Raw genomic sequence first — 21,681 nt, 5'->3', positions numbered from 1 at the left:
AGATTCTTCCTCCTTAGGTAGATTCATGTTTTCCAGCACAACTCCAAATGGATCCTGTATCCATTCTTTGCCCTCAAGTTGTTCGTCTGGAAAGTAATTGCAGAATCTTGTGTGCAATTTAGTTAAATGACTACTGATCATTTTCTTCAATGCTTCCTGGCTAGTGCAATCTTTCAAAAAAATTTTGTTTCTGGATATGCGTTACGAAACATGTCCATCCTATCATTTGAAACGTTTGTTCCACAGAGAGAGGTTTTTGGTTGGTTGGTTGGTTTTTTTTTTAATGCAGCAATTTTGTCAGTTAGCTCAAAGCAATTGTGTCCTCTGCCCTGTAAAGACCGATTCAGATCATTCAGGTGATCGAATATATCTGCCATATATGCAGCACAAACAAGCCATTTGTTGTTACTGAAGTGCTCTACCAGGTGAGATTTTTTTCTTCAAGAAAAAGCTGCCAACTCATTTTTAAGTTTATATACATGAGACAACACTTTGCCATGGGGCAGCCAGTAAAGCAGATGTACATGTGTACTGCCTATTTTCTGACAGAAGGCGTGAAAGCATCATGAATTCTTGGCATTTTGTTTGATGTAATTCACTATTTTTACAGCATTTTTAAGAGTTTCGTGAAGCTCGGGTGCCTTGTCTTTAGCTGCTAATGCCTCCCTGTACAGGAAACACTAGTTGCATGTTGCATTGGGTGCTTCCAAAAGGATTCTTAGAGCAACTACTGAATGTTTCCGTCATCAGTTGTAACACCAACACACTTTGACCAGCTTAATCCCGCTGACTCCCAGTAATTATCCAGTGTAACAAATATATCAGCAGTAGTAGTAGAAATAGGCAAATCTGCACTTAACAAGTACTGTTCTTGCAAATCACTTTTGCATGCATGCCTCACATAAACCAGCAAGATAGCATGGTTTGATACATCTGTAGATTCATCTAATTGTAAAGCAAAACAGTCGCTTACTGAAAGACGATCAGTTGTTTGCAGTTTGGTGTATTCTGAGCTATATCACAGATTCTTCTCCATATTGTATTGTTGGAGAGAGAGAGATTGCTTTTAATTTTTTTTGCCACTGACTCGCCTGACAATTTAGTGCATATGTCAATAGCAGAAGGTAAAACTAACTCCTCAGTGACAGCGTGAGCATTTTTACAATGCGGTGTGCAACAATGTAAGAGGCATGCAGTGCTTGCTGACGGACAGTAAATACATGTTCATATTTTTTTTTTGACTTTTCCATTTGGCTTTTTTGTTTAAAAAAAAATCAAGAGGCTTCTCTTTATAGCTAGAGTGCTTTGTCTCCAAATGTCTACATTAATTTGATGGTTTTAGGCTTTAATTTGTTAACAGTTCACTGCAGATGACACACTCTGGCCTGTGTTCACCATTTCAGTCCGCGGTAAATGAAATCCCAAACTTTAAGTAAGCAGGGTCATATCTACAATTACTTTTCTTCTCAGGTTGTGATGAATTCCTACTATCATTGGTACTTGCAGTTGCAACAGGACAGTTTAAAAATGTATCCATTTCACTAACTAGAGACTCACTTTGTGATTAAAACACACACTCTTCACTTGTAACTCTACACTGCACTCTTTTCCCATAACTCTTTCCACCTTCCATTCGATTGGCTAATCGGTAAGGCTAGGTCACGGAGGTCACTGGTTCCGTGATTTTTATGTGACCTTCATGACTTCAGCCCTTGGTGGCAGGGCTGAGGGCTTGGGCGGCTGTGAACCTTTTGTACATCTGTTTGACCCACTTTTAGGTAGCGACCTGTGGGTTAAGAAACACTGCTCTAGACACCAGATACCACATAATGTGGATAATGATAATAGTGAGTTGGCAATTACTGCAGTCACAGACAAAGCACAACATACACATGAAGTTGGTACTACATAAATTCCTAAAGTAAATAGATGTCTGATCATTCTAATGTAGGCTCTTGAAATTACCAGTGCCATCTTCTGGTTATCATGGGGAGTTGATCAGGTGAAAGGGTAAGTGGATCTGTTAGTGTTAGAAAGTATTCTGTTTCAGAGTTGTGATACATAGCTGTATTTTCAGTGCACCTGTCTCATTGACACACTCTGGAAGACACATAATATAATAGAAGCATAATAAACAGTCAATAAAAATGAAATAAACCACTGTTGTCTTTAAATGAAAAACAATTCTGAGGTTCCAATTAAAAAAAAAAGAAAAGAAAAGAGAAAAGGTTTGGGAGTGATGAGATGGGCAAAGAATAATATGGACTCGCTAGAGGTCGTATTAAATACTCATTGGAATTAAAAGATGACAAGTGCAATGTAAAATATAGACTGCTTGCTCATTTTAATGACAAAAGTAAGTCTTGACTGCTTTTTACCCTCATTAGCCCTGCAGAGATACTACTTTTCTTGTCACCAATAGATTTGCAAGACACTAAAAATTATGGACTGAATAGAGACACTGGATTTATGGCTTATTACAGCCATCTATAACCCACTAATAGCCCCTCTTCCCAGCTGCTTTCCCTGCCTTTTCCTCCCTCTGACTGGAAAGGTGTTAATGGGCCACTTTGCCTTGAATAGTCCCTTGAAATATGTGTTAACTTCGTATGTTAAACTGTCTGTTTCATCTTGCAGTGACACTCTGATGTTAAGGCTTTGTCTACACTGCACTTTCATTGGCAAAGTTGGTCGTTCAGGGGTGTGAAAAAAACAAACACCTGAGAATTAGAAAAGTGTTACAGAGGAAAAGCGCCGGTGTGGACAGTGTTACTGTCTCTAGTTGAGAGCGGATTTATTTTGTTGGCCGGAGAACTCTCTCCCGCCGACAAAGAGCAGCTACACTGTGCGCCTTTTAGTGGCATGGCTGTAGTGGCACAGCTGTGTCGCTAAAAGGCGTGTAGTGTAGACATAACTCTGTAGTGTAGACTAAGGCTAGGTCAACACGGCAGCTTAAGTCAACGTAACTATAGAAATGTCTACACTTCAGTTTTGCTCCTGTCACTGTAACTGCCCCGCTACGCTGACTTAACTCCACCTCCAGAGTGGCGTAGAGTCAAGGTCGATGTAGTTAGGTCGAAGCAGTGTCAGTGTAGACTGTTCCTGGCTTTCAGGAGCCATCCCACAGTGCCCCACACTGACAGTACAATCTATACAAGCACTCCACATGAGGAGGTACACTGCTGACATGAGGAGCAAAGTATAAATATGCACAAGCAGTGTAATTAATGCGGCAGCTGTATGCCGATGTAAGCTAGGTCAATTTAATTTCGTAGTGTACACATGGCCTGAGTTAATTTCCAAGACCTGAAGAAGAGCTTTGTTTAAGCTTGAAAACTTGTCTCTCTCACCAACAAAAGCTGGTCCAATAAATAATGATACCTCATCCACCTTGTCTCCTAAATTCCAGTCAGTTAGACTTGTGCAAACCCACTGAGGACATTGGGATTCCTGAGATGTCATTGAAGGGGTAATTTTTACTTGAAGAGCCTTTTGTTACTGGTGGTAATATGCAGGAAGCTTTCTGTTTGCCCCTCAGAGCCCGAGTTGAGTTATAGGGCAACAAGAAACATGAACACTCCAATAGTATATGTACAGTTGCTTTTCAGAGCGAGGCCACCCATTGAGGTTTGTTCTTGTTACCAGAGGAGTAATTTATTGATGTATTATGTTCAAATAAAATTTGGTGAGCCAACTAAAACATGTTATTTAGGTATTTAAAGTCACTTGTGTGGTATTTTAATGACATCAGGTACCATGTTTACTTATTGTGTTTTGTTTCCCTTTTTTTTTTAGATTAAATAATGCACCAGTTCAGGGCTACACAGATCATGTTGGTAACAAAACTACCATAAGGATGACCTATCCAGAGGGAGCCCCACTTTCTGAAAATGAATATAACACTGAGAGCTTGTTTGTTGTTGTCTTATTTAAAAGTGTCGATTTCAATTGGCTTCAAGCAATGGTAAAAAATGAAGCATTGGTAGGTATAAACAATTGACTTATCACATGCGTATCTTGGTTTTCTGATGCACAGAAAACTGATTTTTCCAGTCCAGTCACTATTTTACTGTATTGAATTCTTCACAAGCAGTCAGGGAGGATTGTTTTAAATCAGCAAGCAGGAAACTTTGTTTTTAAATATTCAGTTTTAATCCTGTTTTGCATTTGTACTTTTGAATGATTTTTCTAAAGAAAGGTTGATTCTCTTTGGTTGGTATAACGTGGTACTACTTTTCGCTAACCAGGAGGGTACACAATATTTAATGGCACAGAGAGTATACTTATAAAGTTTGTGGATGATACCAGACTGGGAGGGTTGCAAGTGCTTTGGAGGCTAGGATTAAAATTCAAAATGATCTGGACAAACTGGAGAAATGGTCTGAGGTAAATAGGATGAAATTCAATAAGGACAAATGTGAAGTACTCCACTTAAGAAGGGACAATCAGTTGCACACATACAAAATGGAAAATGACTGCCTAGGAAGGAGTATTGCAGAAAGAGATTGGGGAGTCATAGTGGATCTCAAGCTAAATATGAGTCCACAGTTTAACACTGATGCAAAAAAAGCAAACATCATTCTGGGATGTATTAGCAGGCGTGTTGTAATCAAGACACAAGAAGTAATTCTTCTGCTCTGCTCCACGCTGAGTAGGCCTCAATTGGAGTTATTGTGTCCAGTTCTAGGCACCACATTTCAGGAAGGATGTGGACAAATTGGAGAAAGTCTAGAGGAGAGCAATAAAACTGATTAAAGGTTTAGAAAACATGACCTATGAGGGAAGATTGAAGAAATGGGGTTTGTTTAGTCTGGAAAAGAGAAGACTGATGGGGAAGGGGGATATGATAACAGTTTTCAAGTACGTAAAAGATTTTTATAAGGAGGCGGATGAAAAATTGTTCTCCTTAACCTCTGAGGATAGGACAAGAAGCAATGAGCTTAAATTGCAGCAAGGGTAGTTTAGGTTGGACATTAGGAAAAACTTCCAAACTGTCGGTAGTTAAGCACTGGAATAAATTGCCCAGGGAAGTTGTGGAATCTCCATCATTGGAGATTTTTAAGAGCAGGTTAGACAAACACCTATAAGGGATGATCTAGACAATACTTAGTCCTGCTGTGAGTGCAGGGGACGGGACTAGATGACGTCTTGAGGTCCCTTCCAGTCCTATGTTTCTATGACTTACATGAATTTAAGCAGTTATGTAGCTTAACATAGATTAAGTCAGATTCTTAATTTTTATATTTTTGTTAGAAAATGCTGAATGACAAATTTATGTACTAGATTGATTTTTTTTTTAAGCAGTGACTTGTCTAGCTGCATTATATAGGAGATAGTATAGCTTAGTGGCTAGAGAACTGAACTGGGACTCAGGAGATGTGGGTTTAATTCCTGACTCTTCCATTGGCCTGTGTGACCCTGGGCAGGTCACTTCTCCGTGTCCCTTAATTTTCTCATTTATAAGATAGGGATAGTAATACTGTGACCTCTTTTGTAAAGTGTTTTGAGATATAAAAGATGAGAAGCTCTATATAAAGACTAAGTGGTTGTCATATTATTATTGGTACTATTTGGATGGAAATTGGCATTTAATTAAAAATGCACACAAAATAGCATTTTAAATTTTTTTGTTAAAACTACCTTAAATATGCTGGATACATAAGGGAAAAAAAGTGTATCAATTTTTTTTGCCTTTAAAACCAACTGATTTACTAAACAACAAAAGCATTATCTGTAGTTAATTGAACTGATTTCTTGCTGGTTATCACGTCCATCAAAATTTTATAACTTGTAGATCTCGTCCTGCCCCTTCGTGTTTATTGATAGATTAAAAGAGGAAAACAAGTTTTCTGCTTTTTAAGCTTCCAGATGGTTTCAGAACTTTGAATGAATTAATCATTGCATTGAACTACTTGAATAAACTGAAGTGAAGAAAATATTTTCTTTGCACCTGCAGAAGGGGCTAGGTCTGTCTAAAGCTGGTGTAACACTTCAAACGCTGGTTCTAGGTTCATAGCCAATGACTTCAATTAGTTCAGTGGTTTAACTTTTCTGGCAGCAGACATATACTGTTTGAATACTATTTTGATATTTAAATTATTGTAATATATTTTAATAAATTTAGGCCTTAATATAGCATAATTTCAAATTAAATTTGAAATATATCTTCTAAAAAAAAAGTTGAATTAAAATAAATCAAATTTTCGTTCTTTTTTATCCACCTTGCGAGCAATCTATTTGTTGCAGTACTTCTAGTTATTGTTCATGTTAGTACATAGAAGTAATACTGTATGCTCACACTGATGCCTTTCATCCAAGTGTCTTGATCCTTTACACACACTAAACATCAAAATGCCTGATGTGCTCAATAAAGTATAATTCATTTTGTATTTGGGTTAAGTGACTTGGTTAAGGTTGTAGAGCCAGGAACAGAAACCAGATGTTCTGACTGCCAGGGGCGGCTCTAGAAAGTAGGCAGCCCCAAGCAGCGCGGAGCGCTGCGCCGCCCTTCCCCGGTCCCGCGGCGGGTCCCCTCTTCCCGCGGCTCCGGTTGAGCTCCTGCCGGCATGCCTGCGGCAGGTCCACCGGAGCCCGGGACGAGCGGACCTGCCGCAGGCATGACTGCGGGAGCTCAACCGGAGCCGCGGGAAGACGGGACCCGCCGCAGTCATGCCTGCGGCAGGTCCGCTCGTCCCGGGCTCCGGTGGACTTGCCGCAGGCATGCCGGCGGGAGCTCCACCGGAGCCAAATGCCGCCCCCCCGGGAAACGGCCGCCCCAAGCGCCTGCTTGGCGCGCTGGTGTCTAGAGCCGCCCCTGCTGACTGCCAGTCCCCTTCCTTAATTGCTAAACCACATCATTCTCATTTAGGGGTGTTTGTGTTATGTGTAATAGATATAATTAAATAAAAATGTCACTAGTTGGTATTAGCTGGTGTTGATTACTGCCTTTCAATTTCTTTGTGAAGATTCATTTAGTTGCTTAATGTATATTTAAAGAAATAGATTTATATGCAAGAGACACCTGAAGTATTGTATTTTATTGATTAGAATTATCATGCAAACATGAAATCCCATAAATTATTCATTAGTGATATATTTAATAGAAAACTGAGATATTTAGCAGTTTGTGCACATAATATTACAGATAATGCAAAGGAAGGTTAAATTCTATTGTTTTGCTACCTGAACTAGTTTATCGAAGGCTTTTAGACAGAATTGACCACGACTACCTATTACCGCATGCATTTAGGTAGAATATGCTGTTTTATTACCGTGCTCAGCATTGTATGTTCTGCTCTTTAAAAAAAAAAAATGCTTTATATATAATACAAGTGACACTAATGAAGAAGTTATCCTTAAATTATCCTTTGAATTTAAATATTGGTGATATTACACTGAATGATTATTGATTTTTAGAGTTAACAGACAAACATTACATTTGTGGAACTTTGAGGAACTATCACTGAGTGATCTATTGGGCCCAAGCAATGTGTAGTTTTATAGAACACAAGCATACCTTTCAGAAAAAATTGCACAATTTCACATAGCAGCATTATGTTAACAACTGTTGAATGCACTCTCTGATCTGAACCGGATATTTGACTGACTTTGGTGGCTCTAGTGTCTTTTTCTGGGCTTAAAGTCTTGGCTCTGTGAGCTAAGATCAAGTGTAAGTAGTCTCTTAACCTATCCAAAGCCTTGATCAAGTGTCTTGATGTTTTTGGTCCTTTGGCCTCGAGATGAAAACTTTGTCTGTGTCTCTGGGACCTTGAAGTAAGTTATATCTATTCTAATAATGAAAAGTCCCTGTATTTTTGTAATATCAGAAGAGAAGTCATATTATAGCAATAGATATAACAAATATTTTTCATAGGGATTTTTTGGGAAAGAATGTGCCCAGTGTACAGAAATGGCACCCTCTTCTTGCATCACTTTTCTTATTTGCTCACTATGACACAATTTATGGAGAGAAACATAAAATGAGCCTGATTCTGATCTTTCACCAGTTTAGCACCAGTGCATCTCCATTGACTTCTTTAACATTCTGGCATGAGATCAGAATCGGGCCCGCTGAGTCTCATTGCTCTTCTCTCCTTCCAGCCTACAACACTTGTCTTTAAATGTACAGTCAGCTAGAAATACAGTTAATTTGAACATGTGAGTAAAATAGTTTCAGGTCCTACACCTGTTTGCAAGTCACTCAGCCAACTGTTGTGGAATTTTGATCAAGTTTTTCCTCTCTTTTCAAATGCTTTCTCTACTGTGTTGCTGTGGAGAAGCCCAAATAGAGGCAAGAGGGGTGGGTGGATGCGTGAGTGACTGTCCATGGAAGTGCAGTCACATGTTCAAAGTAAATGAACTAAACAGATAAAGAATTGCATTTTCTCTTTCTCTCAACTGAAGTATTATTTGTTTAAAAGAAGTCAGGCATTTGGGAATTATACATCAACGTCCTAGTAAGTCTTTGCCATAAATAATTTCTGATGAGATTTGGACAATCTTATGTTTTAATAGTATTGAGTTACATGCTATGCCCCAGTATCAATCTGCCATGTCAAAGTATTTGTTTCCCTGTGTTTAATTGATTTTTTTTTTCTCTTTAGCCACTATGGGTGCGACTATTTTTTTGGAAGCAGGTGGCTGAGAAAATTCCTGTAACACCAAAACAGTTTCGTATTTTAAATCCGATCATCATTAAAGAGACTGCCTTGGATATACTACAGTACCCTGAGCCTCGATCTAAATTCTGGGGCTGGGAGAAGGTGAGATCTTTTTTGAAAGGTGCTGGATAGATACATTTAACTCCTTCGAAATCTAATACAACAAGATCAAATAAAGAAGAGTTTGGACTTTTCAGTGTAGTCTCTGTGCAATTTCTCAGTCGTAAAGTCTTCTCTTCTCAAACACTATTTGTATTTTCTTTAACATTTTCTCTTAGATATTTGTAAAATAGTGGGGTTCACCGTTCTCATTAATTATAGAAAAAGTTTTAAGTTAGGGGTTAGGCTTGTTTTTGTTCACGTAAGGTGACCTGCATGTGATTTTTTTTTTTCCCAATACCCCAAAGTTTTAAAAAGAAGTACTTCTGTGAAATGCATTAAGGATGCAGGCCTTCTCAATACCATGTACATGTGGTAGGCCATGCACTGCGTTTAAGCATTAAGAATGTAAGGCTTTTGAATCATTTGTATGTCCCTTTTTTTGCTGAGGAGGATTTTGCTTAAGAATATGCCTACACTGTAAAAATAGGTGAGTTCTTAAAATAGCAGTTATTAAGCAATCAATTTGTAAGCGGCTGGAGGATAGTAGGTTAATAAGTAATAAGCATGGATTTATCAAGAACACATCACGCCAAACCTCAACCTAATATCCTTCCTTGGCAGGATAACTGGCTTTGTTGATATGGGAGAAGCTGTAGATGTGATATATGTTGATTTTTAGCAAGGCTTGTGACACATCACATTCTCATAAGCAAAGTAGGAAAATATGGGCTCGATGAAATTACTATAAGCTGGGTGCACAGCTGATTGAAAGCCTATACTCAAAGTAGCTATCAATGGTCAGCTGTAAAGCTGGAGTGGGAGCTATAGAACATAAGAACGGTCATACTGGGTCAGACCAAAGGTCCATCTAGCCCAGTATCCTGTCTTCCGACAGTGGCCATTGCCAGGTGCCCCCGAGGGAATGAATAGAACAGGTGATCATCAAGTGATCCATTCCCTGTTGTTCATTCCCAGCTTCTGGCAAACAAAAGCTGGGGACGCTATCCCTCCCCATCCTGGCTAATAGCCATTCATGGACCCTATCCTCCATGAATTTATCTAGTTCTTTTTTGAACCCTGTTACAGTCTTGGTCTTCACAACATACTCTGGCAAAAAGTTCCACAGCTTGACCTTGTGTTGTGTGAAGAAATACTTTCGTTTGTTTTAACCCTGCTGCCTATTGATTTCATTTGGTGACCCCCAGTTCTTGTGTTATGACGAGTAACTAACACTTCCTTATTTACTTTCCCCACACCAGTCATGATTTTATAGACCTCAATCGTATCCCTCTTTAGTCGTCTCTTTTCCAAGCTGAAAAGTCCCAGTTTTACTAATCTCTCCTCCATACGGAAGCCGTTCCATACCGCTAATAATTTTTGTTGACCATTTCTGTAACTTTTCCAGTTTCAGTATATCTTTTTGAAATGAGGGGACCACATCTGTATGCAATATTCAAAATGTGAGCGTACCATGGATTACTATAACGGCAATATGATATTTTCTGTCTTATTATCTATCCCTTTCCTAATAATGCCCAACATTCTGTTAGCTTTTTTGATTGCCAACGCACATTGGATATTTTCAGAGAACTATCCACAATGACTCCAAGATCTTTCTTGAGTGGTAACAGCTAATTTAGACCACATCATTGTATATGTATAGTTAGGATTATGTTTTCCAATGTGCTTTACTTTACATTTATCAACATTGGATTTCATCTGCTATTTTGTTTCCCAGTCACCCAGTTTTGAGAGACCCTTTTGTAGCTCTTCACAGTTTGCCTGGGACTTAACTATCTTGAGTAGTTTTGTATCATCTGCAAATTTTGCCACCTCCTGGTTACCCCTTTTTCCAGATTATTTATGAATAAGTTGAATAGGACTGGGCCCAGTACAGACCCCTGGGAGATGCCACTATTTACTGCTGTCCATTCTGAAAACTGACCATTTATTCCTACCCTTCATTTCTTATCTTTTAACCAGTTACCAATCCATGAGAGGACCTTCCCTCTTATCCCATGATAGCTTACTTTGCTTAAGAGCCTTTGGTGAGGGACCTTGTCAAGGGCTTTCTGAAAATCTAAGTACACTATAATCCACTGGATCTCCCTTGTCCACATGCTTGTTGACCCCCTTCAAAGAATTCTAGTAGACTGGTGAGGCATGATTTCCCTTTCCAAAGCCATGTTGACTCTTCCCCAACAAATTTATGTTCATCTATGTGTCTGACAATTTTACTATAGTTTCAACCAGTTTGCCCGGTATTGAAGTCAGGTTTACCGGCCTGTAATTGCTGGGATCACCTTTGGAGTCTTTTTTAAAAATTGGTGTCACATTAGCTATCCTCCAGTCATTTGGTACAGAAGCTGATTGAAATGATAGGTTACAGATTACAGTTAGTAGTTCTGCAATTTCACATTTGAGTTCCTTCAGAACTCTTGGGTGAATACCATCTGGTCCTGATGACTTATTACTGTTTGGTTTATCAATTTGTTCCAAAACCTCCTCTAATGACACCTCAGTCTGGGTGGGACAGTTCCTCAGATCTGTCACTTAAAAAGAATGGCTCAGGTTTGGGAATTTCCCTCACGTCCTTAGCCATGAAGACCGATGCAAAGAATTCGTTTAGTTTCTCTGCAATGGCCTTATCATCCTTGAGTGCTCCTTTAGCATCTCAATCGTCCATTGGTCCCACTGGTTGTTTAGCAGGCTTCCTGTTTCTGATGTACTTACATTTTTTTTTGCTATTACTTTTTGAGTCATTGGCTAGCTGTTCAAATTCTTTTTTAGCCTTCCTAATTATATTTTTTTCACCTCATTTGCCAGAATTTATGCTCCTTTCTGTTTTCCTCACTAGGATTTAACTTCCACTTTTTTAAAGGATGCCGTTTTGCCTCTCTCTGCTTCTTTTACTTTGTTGTTTAGCCATAGTGGCACTTTTTTGATTCTCTTAATATGTTTTTTAATTTGGAGTATACATTTAAGTTGTGGATTCATGCTTCATTCATTAACTTCTGTTTTCTTTCATTGTTGATGCAAGGCCTACACTGGGCCTTGTACTGTTCAGTATTTTCACTGATGACTTGGATAATGGAGTAGAGAATGTGCATCTAAAATTTGTGGATGACACCAAGATGGGGAGGAGTTGCTAGCACTTTAGAGGACAGGATTAGAATTCAGAAAGATCTCGACAAATTGGAAAAGTGGTCTAAGATCAATAAGATTAAATTCAATAAAGACAAGTGCAAATTACTACTCCTAGGATGGAAAAAAAATAAATGCACAACTACAAAATGGGGAATAACTGGGTAGGTGGTAGAACTGCATAAAAAGATCTGAGGATTATAGTAGTTCTCATATTGAGTATGAGTCAACTGTTTGATGCAAATGTGATGCAGTGCTAAAAAGGCTGATATCGTTCTGGGATGTCTTATGGATCGTAGTATGTCAGGCACAGGGGGTAATTGTCCCACTCTATTTAGTATTGGTGAGTACTCAGCTCGAGTTCTATGTTCAGTTCTGGGCACTACACTGTAAGAAAGAGGTGGACAAATTGGTGAGAGTCCAGAATGGATCAACAAAAATGATACAAAGTTTGAAAACCTGATCTATGAGGAAGGTTAAAGAAAAGGGGGGGGCATGTTTATTCTTGAGAAAAGAAGTCTTCAAACATGTTGTAAAGAGCTGTTATAGAGGACTGTTTTAAAGAGGACAGTGATCAGTTGTTTTCAATGTCCATACAAAAAGTAGTTGACTTCAGCTGCAGCAAACAAGATTTAGGTTAGATGTTAGAAAATTTTTCTAACTATAAGGATAAATAAGTACTGGAAGAGGCTTCCAAGGGAGGTTTTGGTATCCCTGTCATTGGAGGTTTTTAAGAATAAGTTAAACAAACACGGCAGGGATGGTCTAGCTATACTTGGTCTTGCCTCAGTGCAGGGTGATGGTCTACGTGACCTCTAGAGGTCCCTTCCACCCCTACATTTCTATGACTGTGAAAACTGATAAAGGAGAGAGATGTTGTATTGTAAATGTTTATTTTTCTTTTCAGAATGTTCCCACAATTGGGGTCACTGCAGTTGTTCTGGCCACACATTTATGTGATGAAGTGAGTTTAGCAGGATTTGGATATGACCTCCGTCAACCCAATACACCTTTGCACTACTATGACAATCTCTGCATGGCCGCAATGGAAGGACAAACTATGCATAATGTGACAACTGAAACAAAATTCCTACAAAAACTGATCAAAGAAGGGATTGTGAAAGATCTCAGTGGAGGAATACGGTGTGAATTCTGCAAAAAACCAAGCTAATGACTGGAATTGAGAGCACAGACTGGATTAGAGGTTCCTGCAGCCTTGCTAGCAATGGCCCTTTCAGTGCTCTCATCCCACAAAGACTTTGAAGAATCTCTCTTCTTTGTATTTCTGTTGCTTTTTAATGTCAAGTTGAATTCGTTGTATTTTTTTTAATTTATTTTGAGTCCAGGTTTTTACCTTGCACATTTTTGTGGGATAATCAATACAGTTTTGCATTTAGAGAGATTAATTTAAAATGTCATGTTTTAAGCTATCTGAAGGAAAACAAAATTTAAGGGTTTTATACATGAAGGGCACTCATGAACCTAGGTGTGTGTTGCCTAATCTGGGGGGAGAAGAATTGTTCCCAGTGAAGTGGTGTTGCCTTTGTGGGTCCATTTGTCAGTACATAATTCCTCTGTGCATACAAAGAAAAGCAAAGGTGTGTGTTTCTAAGTGAATTTGCTTTGTTGCTTGCAGGTTCACTAGTCTTTGTGGTAGATCATCCACTTGTATAACCTTCCACAGATATTTAGGCTACTCCCTTTCTGTGCTGATACCTATTTTTGTGGGGGTGAAGGGGCAGGGAGCAGGAAAGGGTAAAACTGATGTGGCAGTGGAGCTGAACAGTAAGTTCATTAATGCCACATCTAATCATGCCTGGTATTTAAATCATTGACCGGTGTGAATGCTTTAGGATTAGAATGTTGGCTACTTAAACGCTTGACACATTTGGGCCTGACCATGTTATAACCAGATTTAGCCTACAGTAGATATCTAACCTGATCCCAAACTCTTCTCTTTCCCATTCCTGGCTCCAAAACACCTGGTCATAATGTGGTTGGGTCACAAAAAAGTTTAAGCGTCACTGTTACAGGAACAGCATCAACATGAATTCCAGTCCTTTTTAGGGAGGGAGTTAAAAAGTAGTGTTTGGGGCTACACTGTCCCTTTTGCTATTTTATAAAAAGGTTTTAGTCCTTGCTGCTGAGTGAAAGACCCACAAACAAAATGGAAACTTACTATGTAGTAGTCGGAGTGAAACTTACTACAGACAAAGTAAAAGAAGGGAAAGATTTTACTTAATCTCCTTCATGGTACAGTAGGTATTAACTTGCAACAGTACTATGTAAAGTAAAGATTCAGACTCAAATATAGTTTAAGTTGATAGTGGCCCTTTTATCTTGTGAATATGGTGTATGCTTCTTAATTGGAAGGATGAGAGTGGAATTGTTTGCTTTGCAGACCACCTAATAAACTGGCAATTGTGTGCGCAAATAACTTATGAAGAAGAATTTGCCTTTGAGGAAGTAGTATGATCTGCTAGCACTGTACAATGTCTTCTAAGTGCAGATTGCTTTTAAAAATTCCTGTATAAATGTACTTTCTAATGACCGGAAATCAATGCAATTGAAAGAAAGCGGGATTGTAGATTTGTGAGCAAGTCTGAACTGTTTCGTTTTATTTTGCAAATAACACAGTTGTGGTTATTGGATTGCTTGCTTTTGAGTGCTGTCTGTTACTCAGAGCGAGTGAAAAATGGTTTATTTGAATATGAAATGGTATCAGAAAGTTAATAGACGTGAACAGGTGAAATATAATTATATGAATTACAGGAATCACTTTGACTTTCCAGGTGACAAACCTTCCTATTCGTTCCTTATCATATAGTAAGATACACTAGGCATATTTTTTAAATTAGCATCAGGTTAAATTGCATCAAGAAAATAGGATGTGGGAATGGCATATAATATTCGTACTTGCCATGAAGAGTAGATCTAATGGATAATTGTGTATGAACGCAGAAGTTGCACTGGCTATGGTTGTGAGACAATAAAACGGTGCCAGTTTACAAAGTGTAACACTAAAAATAGTGGCTATGAGCCTGATCTTTCCTAAGCACCCACACATCCCCTAAAGCAAATGATTAGAAATCACGCTCTGTGTGTTCAGGGCTCCATTTGTGCAACAGCAATAATATTAACCTAACTTTCTCCTCGTAACTTGGAACAAACTAATTTTTGTAACAGCAATAAATTTCTAGTCCATGTTTTTTGTATGCTTTTAAGTATAGATCAAACTGTTTACTTGAAAAATTACTGATATGTAAAGAGTTTTTACAGCTAATGTTTCGTTTAATATAACATGTTGATTATTATCCCCTTATAGTTAAGATGAAAGCAAGCTACCTTAACTCCATTCAATATTACTGAAATATTAAAGGGTTTGGGAAAGTTCAAAATGTGCATATGGACAGTAGTACACTGAAGTCTTTCAAAGTGCTGTTAAACATTTTGTTGTACATCAACTGTTAGTTCACCAGGACTTCACACTGTTATGACTTAAGAATATGAAAATGTGAACTAAATAGAATGAAAGTATTATTAAAGCAATCAGTAACGTCCTTTGAGGTTTTCCATTTATCATCAGCTCTACAAGATGCTTTCATGTGGGCTTAAACTGTCGTCCAACCAACTTTGTCAGGTGTGAAAAAACTTTTTTCTCTGTATTAGTAAATATGTGGAATACTCCTATATAGACTTGACCATTACTGAAACAACAATGGAATTCAGGCTGTGAAAAGCAATAAACAGATGGAACCACTTTCTATTTATGTAGTTTCACAGGTCACAACATATAATTCTTACTGAAAAATACAGAATATATAGCTAGAGAGTTCACTGGTCCAGTTCAATAGTTGACATTAGATCCCATGCCATCTAGCAAGAGGAGAACTTATGGAATAGTGCCTTATTTCCTTTCACTTATGCTAGTTTAATTTCATTAATTTCATGAGGGTTATTCTTGGATCTCCTTGGTGTACATGAGAATTGGTCCCCTACTCACAGCCAATGTGCTCTCCAGCTTCTTGAGGCTAATGTAGATGAGAATATATTTGTCTTCATTACAGCATTGTCCTTAGTGTTATAAATGTGTTTACATTAAAAGTACTTGTAGTGAGATTTAAAGAATTTGTAAATGAAGATAAAGAAACACATTCGAATTTGCCTTTTATAATAGCATTATAGGTGGGAGGAGGCACAGATGCATATTCAGTATCCGTGCAGTCTGTATGCTTTTTTCATTGTTACTGGATATATTTTTACTTTGGTGTCTAGAACTTTGTTAATTTTTCAACTTTTAATGGTGGTAGGTTGTTACCGTGCAGCATCTGTCACCTGAAAAAGGCAAAATATGATATACGAGATGATCTATTCAATCTTAAAGTATTTAGACCTGTAATCTACTCTAAACTACTTTTTTAAAGAGGGCACTAGTTTGCCCATTCAAAAATATATTTTATTAAAAAAATCTTTAAAGTAATTCTGAGTTTAGTTCATATTTGGGGGGTTATTTAGAAGATAGCACAAGAGACACACCTAGGAACAGCTCAATTATTTGGCTTGAAAGAGGTTGCCAATTCCAATTTGCTTTCACAGATTTTTACAATTTTGTGTATGCAGAGTATCAATTTCATTGCTGTGGGTGTACAGGAATCCTGCATGTAACTGGAGGCAAGCCAATTCCAGCTTGGGATTTTTGTATGGTAGTGTTACTTATGATTAGTTTGTACAGTGCTAAGAACATGTAAAATGCTGATGTATGTAAAATACAGGCAAATGGAGTAGTGTAAATACAGAGTGAGAATGTTCTACAAAGCACTGTTAGTCTCCATGAAAGATCTGTAACCCAACGGTATTCAAATGGGATTGTGACCCAGTCTTGTGGTACTTGGAGATGTATATAGAGACTGAATGTAGACCAACCTCTTCTGCCAGTGGGTGCTGGGTAGTAACTTGGACTTTAGTGCGGCAGCCTGGTCTTGAATAAGAGGTAACAGAGGAAACCACTGACATAGAAAGGGGAGACCTGCACAGAAAAGCAGCATGAGGTGGCTTTTGTCACCAGGCCTTGTGTCCTTCAGCAAGGTGAGGCAGGGAGGTTGCTTGAAACCTATTCCTCTTTCAGAGGTGACAACAGAGACTACACAGATGTGGTCAGGTAGCATCCTTCCTCTCTCCCACCAGCAGCAGGGATTCTTGCATGCATCTCTGGTTCCATAAGCAGTGGGATCTCTTCCTTAAGGTTGACTTTCCAGAACCTTACCCTTCTGCTCTCTTTTTGCCAGAGAGTGACTCTGACTATCTAGGAGAGCATAAGCCTGGGTTTCTGTGTAACTAAGGCTGTGTCTATACTATGAAGTTTGGTTGGCATAAGTAACATCTGTGAACAGTCATCAGAGTTTGTATGTTGCTCAGGTGTGTGCATGCTTGGCTGTTGGCTTCGGTGCGGTGCATACTTACCGGGAGTGTTTGTATTGGTGTAAAGTTAGGTGCAACACAAGTAGGTAGCCTAGTGTGCCTCATGCCACTGTCTGGCACAATGTCTTTTGTGATATTTTTGAATACTTTGTAGAATAGCCGTGATTTGTCTCAGGATTTCTTAGAGATAGGGGTCAAGTTCACACCATGCCACTTTCTTCATCCCATAATACTTTCCACATCTCATAATTTTCGCATTGTTTTTTGAAAATGCCCTCAGTGCCCTGCGGTGCTTTGCCATCATTTCTGTGACAGAAGCATGGACCCTCTTGAGCTCAACACAATTCTCACGTGCTAACTGAATGCTGATGTGTGTGTATAGTGAAGGGGGGGAATGCCAGGTTGCTGCTGATGTTGATGGAGCAGCACCACACCTAGCCACGCAAGCCAAAGAAAGGAAAATGAGCACTCAAAGAAAGGAAAAGTGGATGCTGACTCTACCTTTGTGGGTTACCTCTGGCTGAGCACAGGACACTGTTCTGATGTGGGTTGTGTAACAGGATTGCCATACAACTCTTCTTAGAACTGGTTCCCTAACCTGTTATTTTCTAACATTATATCGGTAAAGCAAAGCAGAGTCAATGCCTTTGTCTTAATTTGGAGGTGGGCCAGGTGCCATTTTTAAATGGGAAACAAAGGGGGCTTGGTGACGGGGAGGGAGGTGAGGTTTGAGGGAAAGGAAAAGCAAAAAACATATTTCAAGGAATAATGCATGTATGCACTTACCCAAGCGCCCTCACCCTTCACGAGCAGGCTCATCTGTGCCCTTTTAGAAGGGGAGCAATTTTAGCCTATTTCTTTACTGCATTATACTCCAGAGGGAGGATCAAATTCAGCCCTGTTCTAATTTCCTGGCCTGTGATGGAGATAAACCTGTGGTATAACAGGTCTGTAGTGTTGATGCAGTGTTCCAAAGCCCATGGCTGTTATGTTTCTTGCAGGCATGTTAAAAGGACATAGGACTGGAAAAGCCCTGCAAGGGTCATCTAGTCCAGTGCCCTGCTACCACAGGTAACCCCATTTTATAATTGTGTTCCAGACTTCCACTCCTGATGGCTAAAAACCTAATTTCCAGCCTAAATTTAATAATTGTTACTTTACATCCATTGCGCCAACATTGCCCTTTAGCTTAAATAGCTTTTCTCCCATGCTGCTGTTTACCTCCAATCTATTTACTGAGCGTCCTTGTATCCCCTGTTAGCCTATGTTTTTTGCTAGGCTAAACAAGCCAAGTTCTTTTAGTCTCTACTCATTGCTATGTTCTCCATTATCTTGATCTTCCTAGTAGCACTTCCTTCACCTATTCCAGTTTGAATTCAGCATTCTTCAACGTGGGTGACCAGCATTGTAAATAGTATTCCAGATGAGGTCTTACCTGTGCTTTGTACAAATGTCAAAGGGGAGAGAATCAAGTGGTCGAGAAAACAAACTTGAAGAAACTCTGGAGAGTTCACACACTGTGTAACTGGGAAGAGCATGGTTTTTCTCCCAGCTGAGATCCAGTCTGAGTGGAAGATGTGCTTCACAACTTCGGGATTTATTGGGAATCAAAAGTGAGTGCCAAATACGACCTCCTGCCTGCACTGAGTACCTGCTGTTAAGAATGTTGTAGTGTGAGCAGGTCTAATACCAATATCTCTATATAATGTAACTTGCCACTGTTATTTAAGTAGGGCTGGGGGCAAGAGAGGAAGTGGGCTACAGATCAGCATTGCAAAAGCTGGATCAACACATTCTTTTCCTTGCTTGCATAATAGGCATGTGGCTATTACCTACTGCTTTGGCCACTGTCCTGAAAAGTTCTATGGACAAACTGTTTGTACTTGTGCATTGAACTAGGAGACTCAAAGTGGGGAAAATGCAGTGCAGAGACTATGACATTGTATGGATTCATAGAATTCAAGGCCAGAAGGGACTATTCTGTAATCTAGTCTGATCTCCTGCATGTCATAGGCCATTAAATTCAACCAGTTACTCCCGTAATTTAACCCAGTAACTTGTTTGACTAAAGGATATCTTCCAGAAAGGCATCCAGTCTTAATGTGCAGACATCAAGAGAAGGAGACTCTACCGCTTTCCTTGGGAATTTGTTCCAATTGCCAATCACAGTAGTTTAGAAATTTGTGCTTAATTTCTATTTGGATTTGTCTGGCTTCAGCTTTCAGCCATTGGTTCTTGTTATGCCTTTGTCTGGTAGATTAAAGAGCACTTCAGCACCTGGTATTTTCTCTGCGTGAAGGCACCTATATTATAATCAAGTCACCTCTGTCTTTTTGATAACCTAAAGAGATTGAGCTTTTTAAGTCTCTCACTGTAAGACATTTTCTCCAACCCTTGAATAATTTTTGTGGCTCTTTTCTGCACCTTTTCCATTTTTTCAGTATTCTTTTTAAAACGAGAACACCAGAACTTCATGCAGTATTCCAGTATTGATCTCACTGATACCATATAAAATCCCCTCCCTATTCCCGCTCGCTACATCCCTGTTTATACATTGTTTATGTTACAGCATTGCACTGGGAGCTCATGTTCAGTTGCTTCTCCACTGTGACCCCCTATATCCTTTTCAGAGTCATGGAACTGCCGCCTTGAAAGCCCTGTTCTGTAGATATGTCCTGCATTTCTTGTTCCTAGATGTTTCATTTGCATTTGGCTGTATCAAAACTAACTTTCTTCGAATGGACCAAGCTTACTATGTGATCAAGATTACTATGCATGACTGCCCTGTTCTCCTCATTTACTATTCAAGCAATCTTGGTCATCCACAAATACTATCAGCGGTGATTTTATATTTACTTCCAGATCACTGATGAAAATGTTTAATAGTGTCAGGCCTAGTATCGGTGCCTTCGGAATTCCATTAGAAACGTCCTCCTTCCATGATGATTCCCTGTTAACTACTTTTTTGAGATCTGTCAGTGAGCAGCTCTTAATCCGTTTAATATGTGCTCTGTAGATACTGTTTAGTGCCGCTTTTTAAATCAGAATGTGGCATGGTACGAAGTCCAATGCCTGACATGAAGTATGTTATCTCTGTGCAGGTACCTTAATCAAAGTTATAATCTCATCCAAGTGAAATCAGGTTTGTTTGATAAGGACTGTTTTCAATAAAACGTTGAATTGGCATTAACTGTATATTGTGAAAGTAGAATGAATTATATTGTAAAAATAAGAATGGATTAAAGAAATGTTGTATGTACCTTTAAGCAGAAATAAGAAATGTTGAAATACAGGTGCCAGGAAAAGAAACATTAGGCATAAACAATGGTGCTAATGGCAAAACATTAACAGAAGATGGGTAATAGTTAGTAAGGAAATAAGATATGCATGCCTAGCCCAGGTAAACTTATCTGATTCTGCTTCCTTTGTTATCTTGTTAAGTTCTCACCCTTTTATCTGTATAAATAAGATAGTTTGTGTCTTGCATGGTGCTCACATTATCTGGGTGTCATTAGCAGAGCGCTGTGCTAATAAAACAGAGTGGTCTGACAAACTGTGAGTCCTGAGTCTAACTTTGACAATTTGGAGGTTCCACAGAGATGGCAATCGTCTTCACTGGGGCTGTGTGATTCCTGACTGTTTTTGTAGGATGACCATGGCAGCCGGCACCTGGGCATTTGGCCCGAGCGGTCCTCCACCAGAACGGAAAGGTGCACGACCACAGTGAAGTCTACGCCATTGAACCTGTTGGTTCCCACTCTGTTCTGGTAGGGATCCCGGGATCTGACATCAGGAATCTGGTCAGGTAATTATTTCTGTGTTTTGTCCGGACTGAGGACTGTCCTGTCTCTGTGTCCATCTGTCCTCCTGTGGAGTGTTTGAGTCTGGGTGCCATCTCCGTCCAGGGATCGGCCGACCAAGGGGTTCCTGTCCCTGCGGTCTGAGTGAGTGGAATCTGCACAATCGCAGCCGCACTGCACTTGGGTAAAAGCCCTGGTGTGAAAGCAAGGGCGATTGAGGCAGTAGCCTGTGGGCTCCTAACCCGAATTTCCTTCTTGTGCGATTGGTGTGTGAAGTCCTCCTGTATGGGTAACCAGACGTCTAAGTCAGGACAGTTCCCTAAACGAACGCTGGCTCATTTTATATATTTAGGATGGGTCCAGACTCCTATAAGAAGGGTCCGGACTCCTGTAAATTTCTGGAAAAATGGTCTAGGCTAACTCAGGGGGATCCCAAAACTCAGTGGCCACTGTTAAAATCTTGGAACAAAGACCGAGTGGACGTCTTAAATGACAAACTCGGCCAACCTAAAACTAAATTGGCTAAAGAAGAGGTTAATTGTTTCATTCAGTGGTGG

At 39.4% G+C, this 21,681-nt stretch overlaps 1 protein-coding gene across 6 annotated transcripts in view; it reads left to right on the top strand.

Annotated features, from left to right (window-relative positions):
- ST3GAL5 (ST3 beta-galactoside alpha-2,3-sialyltransferase 5) overlaps nucleotides 1–15,466 on the top strand; it is a 48,639-nt gene extending 33,173 nt beyond the window's left edge. For all 6 annotated transcript variants that reach the window (XM_039541433.1, XM_039541429.1, XM_039541428.1 and 3 more), the window contains 3 exons: nucleotides 3,796–3,982; nucleotides 8,604–8,762; nucleotides 12,814–15,466. In XM_039541433.1, coding sequence (XP_039397367.1) covers nucleotides 3,796–3,982; nucleotides 8,604–8,762; nucleotides 12,814–13,077 — 610 coding nt within the window. In that variant the 3' untranslated portion in view covers nucleotides 13,078–15,466. The remainder of the gene's footprint in view (nucleotides 1–3,795; nucleotides 3,983–8,603; nucleotides 8,763–12,813) is intronic.
- The last annotated feature ends 6,215 nt before the right edge of the window (nucleotides 15,467–21,681 follow it).

This window comes from Mauremys reevesii, linkage group 5 (assembly GCF_016161935.1).
Source record: "Mauremys reevesii isolate NIE-2019 linkage group 5, ASM1616193v1, whole genome shotgun sequence".
NCBI classification, from domain to species: Eukaryota; Metazoa; Chordata; order Testudines; family Geoemydidae; genus Mauremys; species Mauremys reevesii.
The sequence above is the reverse complement of the archived record's forward strand: the minus strand, read 5'-3'. Positions and strand labels throughout refer to the sequence as shown.